Genomic DNA, 2,256 nt, shown 5'->3' with positions numbered 1-2,256 from the left:
TGATCATGTTCACTATTCTGGCTACTGTTAGCATGTTTTCTTACATGGTTAATGCTCATGAGCATGTTCACTATTCTGGCTAATGTTAGCATGTTTTCTTACATGGTTAATGCTCATGAGCATGTTCACTATTCTCATTAATGCTCATGATCATGTTCACTATTCTCATTAATGCTCATGATCATGTTCACTATTGTGGCTAATGTTAGCATGTTTTCTTACATGGTTAATGCTCATGATCATGTTCACTATTCTGGCTAATGTTAGCATGTTTTCTTACATGGTTAATGCTCATGAGCATGTTCACTATTCTCATTAATGCTCATGATCATGTTCACTATTCTCATTAATGCTCATGATCATGTTCACTATTCTCATTAATGCTCATGATCATGTTCACTATTGTGGCTACTGTTAACATGTTTTCTTACATGGTTAATGCTCATGATCATGTTCACTATTCTGGCTAATGTTAGCATGTTTTCTTACATGGTTAATGCTCATGATCATGTTCACTATTCTGGCTAATGTTAGCATGTTTTCTTACATGGTTAATGCTCATGAGCATGCTCACTATTCTCATTAATGCTCATGATCATGTTCACTATTCTCATTAATGCTCATGATCATGTTCACTATTGTGGCTACTGTTAGCATGTTTTCTTACATGGTTAATGCTCATGATCATGTTCACTATTCTGGCTAATGTTAGCATGTTTTCTTACATGGTTAATGCTCATGATCATGTTCACTATTGTGGCTACTGTTAGCATGTTTTCTTACATGGTTAATGCTCATGATCATGTTCACTATTCTGGCTAATGTTAGCATGTTTTATTACATGGTTAATGCTCATGAGCATGTTCACTATTCTCATTAATGCTCATGATCATGTTCACTATTCTCATTAATGCTCATGGTCATGTTCACTATTGTGGCTACTGTTAGCATGTTTTCTTACATGGTTAATGCTCATGATCATGTTCACTATTCTGGCTAATGTTAGCATGTTTTATTACATGGTTAATGCTCATGATCATGTTCACTATTCTCATTAATGCTCATGATCATGTTCACTATTCTCATTAATGCTCATGGTCATGTTCACTATTGTGGCTACTGTTAGCATGTTTTCTTACACGGTTATTGCTCGTTAGCATGCTCACTATTGTGGCTAGCTTGTTCTCTGACGTGGCTAATGTTTGTTAGCATGTTTACAATTTGGATGTCAGTGTGTTCTCTCGCATGATTTTTGCTCGATAGCACGCTCGCTATTGTGGCTAACGTGTTCTCTGACGTCACTAATGTTTGTCAGCAAGTTCAATGTTGTGGCTAATATTTTCTAGCATGTTCTCTAGCATGTGGCTAGCGTTAGCATGCATTGTAGCTAAGCAAGTGCAGATGTATCGTTGTAAAAGTGCTACGTCAAATCTTGTGGATGAGAAGATAAAAGTTGGAGGTCAGGAAGGTTCCTGACCAAGGTTTACAGAAGACTTTGTGTGGACCAAAGATCCTGGAATGGGAAGAACATGTGCTGGAGGCTTAGTAGAGCAGATCTCATGATGAGCAGGGACTGAGCAGAGACTGTTCGAAAGACCTCGGGATATGAGGGGGAGGGGCGTATAAGAACACAAAGATGACACAAGTCCACAGTCTAGCAGAATCTACAGAGAGTCCTAGGCTCCGAAAGGCAGACATGGACAAGTACGACGGAGAACCGAGTCCCAGAGAGCGAGAACGGCTGAAGATCCGCCGGGACAGCGACTCCAAGGCGGCACAACTGGCCAAGATGGAGAAGTTGATGCAGCAGACCAAAGACCTGATGGACAAAAGGACAGAGTCCGGGTCGGAGAAGGTCCAAGAGAACCTGGGTGAGTGCTTTTTCACCAGGTGTTCCCGGGCGGGGGTCACCAGTGTTGTGTGTGTGCAGTGGAGGACCTGGAGGAGAAGGTGCGCTCCAGCCGGCGTCACAGGAGGAACTCTCTGCACCAGACTCAGATGCTGGAGAGCCAGATGAAGACGGTGAAGGGGGAGCTGGTGGGGACCCTGGACCACCTCCAGGAGCTGCGCAACGTCCTGCAGCGCTCGCAGCAGAAGGCAGAGGAGCGCAAGGCGGCCATGGAGAAACTGGCGGCCGGCCTCAGGTGAACACCAGGAGCGTCTGGGACTTACCTACTCACTTACTTACTCACTTACTTACCACCGCGGACTTTTGCCACAAACCTTATTTTGGAGAAATAAATGCAACCAAAGACA

The 2,256-nt window shown here is 43.1% G+C and overlaps 1 protein-coding gene across 1 annotated transcript; it reads left to right on the top strand.

Moving 5' to 3' along the window:
- Positions 1–1,644: 1,644 nt before the first annotated feature.
- si:ch73-389b16.1 (coiled-coil domain-containing protein 18) lies at positions 1,645–2,256 on the top strand. Its single transcript, XM_061888300.1, has 2 exons — positions 1,645–1,871; positions 1,931–2,256. Exons 1-2 carry the CDS (start codon positions 1,697–1,699, stop codon positions 2,146–2,148), a joined length of 393 nt encoding a protein of 130 aa, XP_061744284.1. The 5' UTR covers positions 1,645–1,696; the 3' UTR covers positions 2,149–2,256.

The sequence above is a fragment of the Nerophis ophidion genome, linkage group LG26, assembly GCF_033978795.1.
Source record: "Nerophis ophidion isolate RoL-2023_Sa linkage group LG26, RoL_Noph_v1.0, whole genome shotgun sequence".
Taxonomy (NCBI): Eukaryota; Metazoa; Chordata; class Actinopteri; order Syngnathiformes; family Syngnathidae; genus Nerophis; species Nerophis ophidion.
This window is presented reverse-complemented; position numbering and strand designations above follow the sequence as displayed.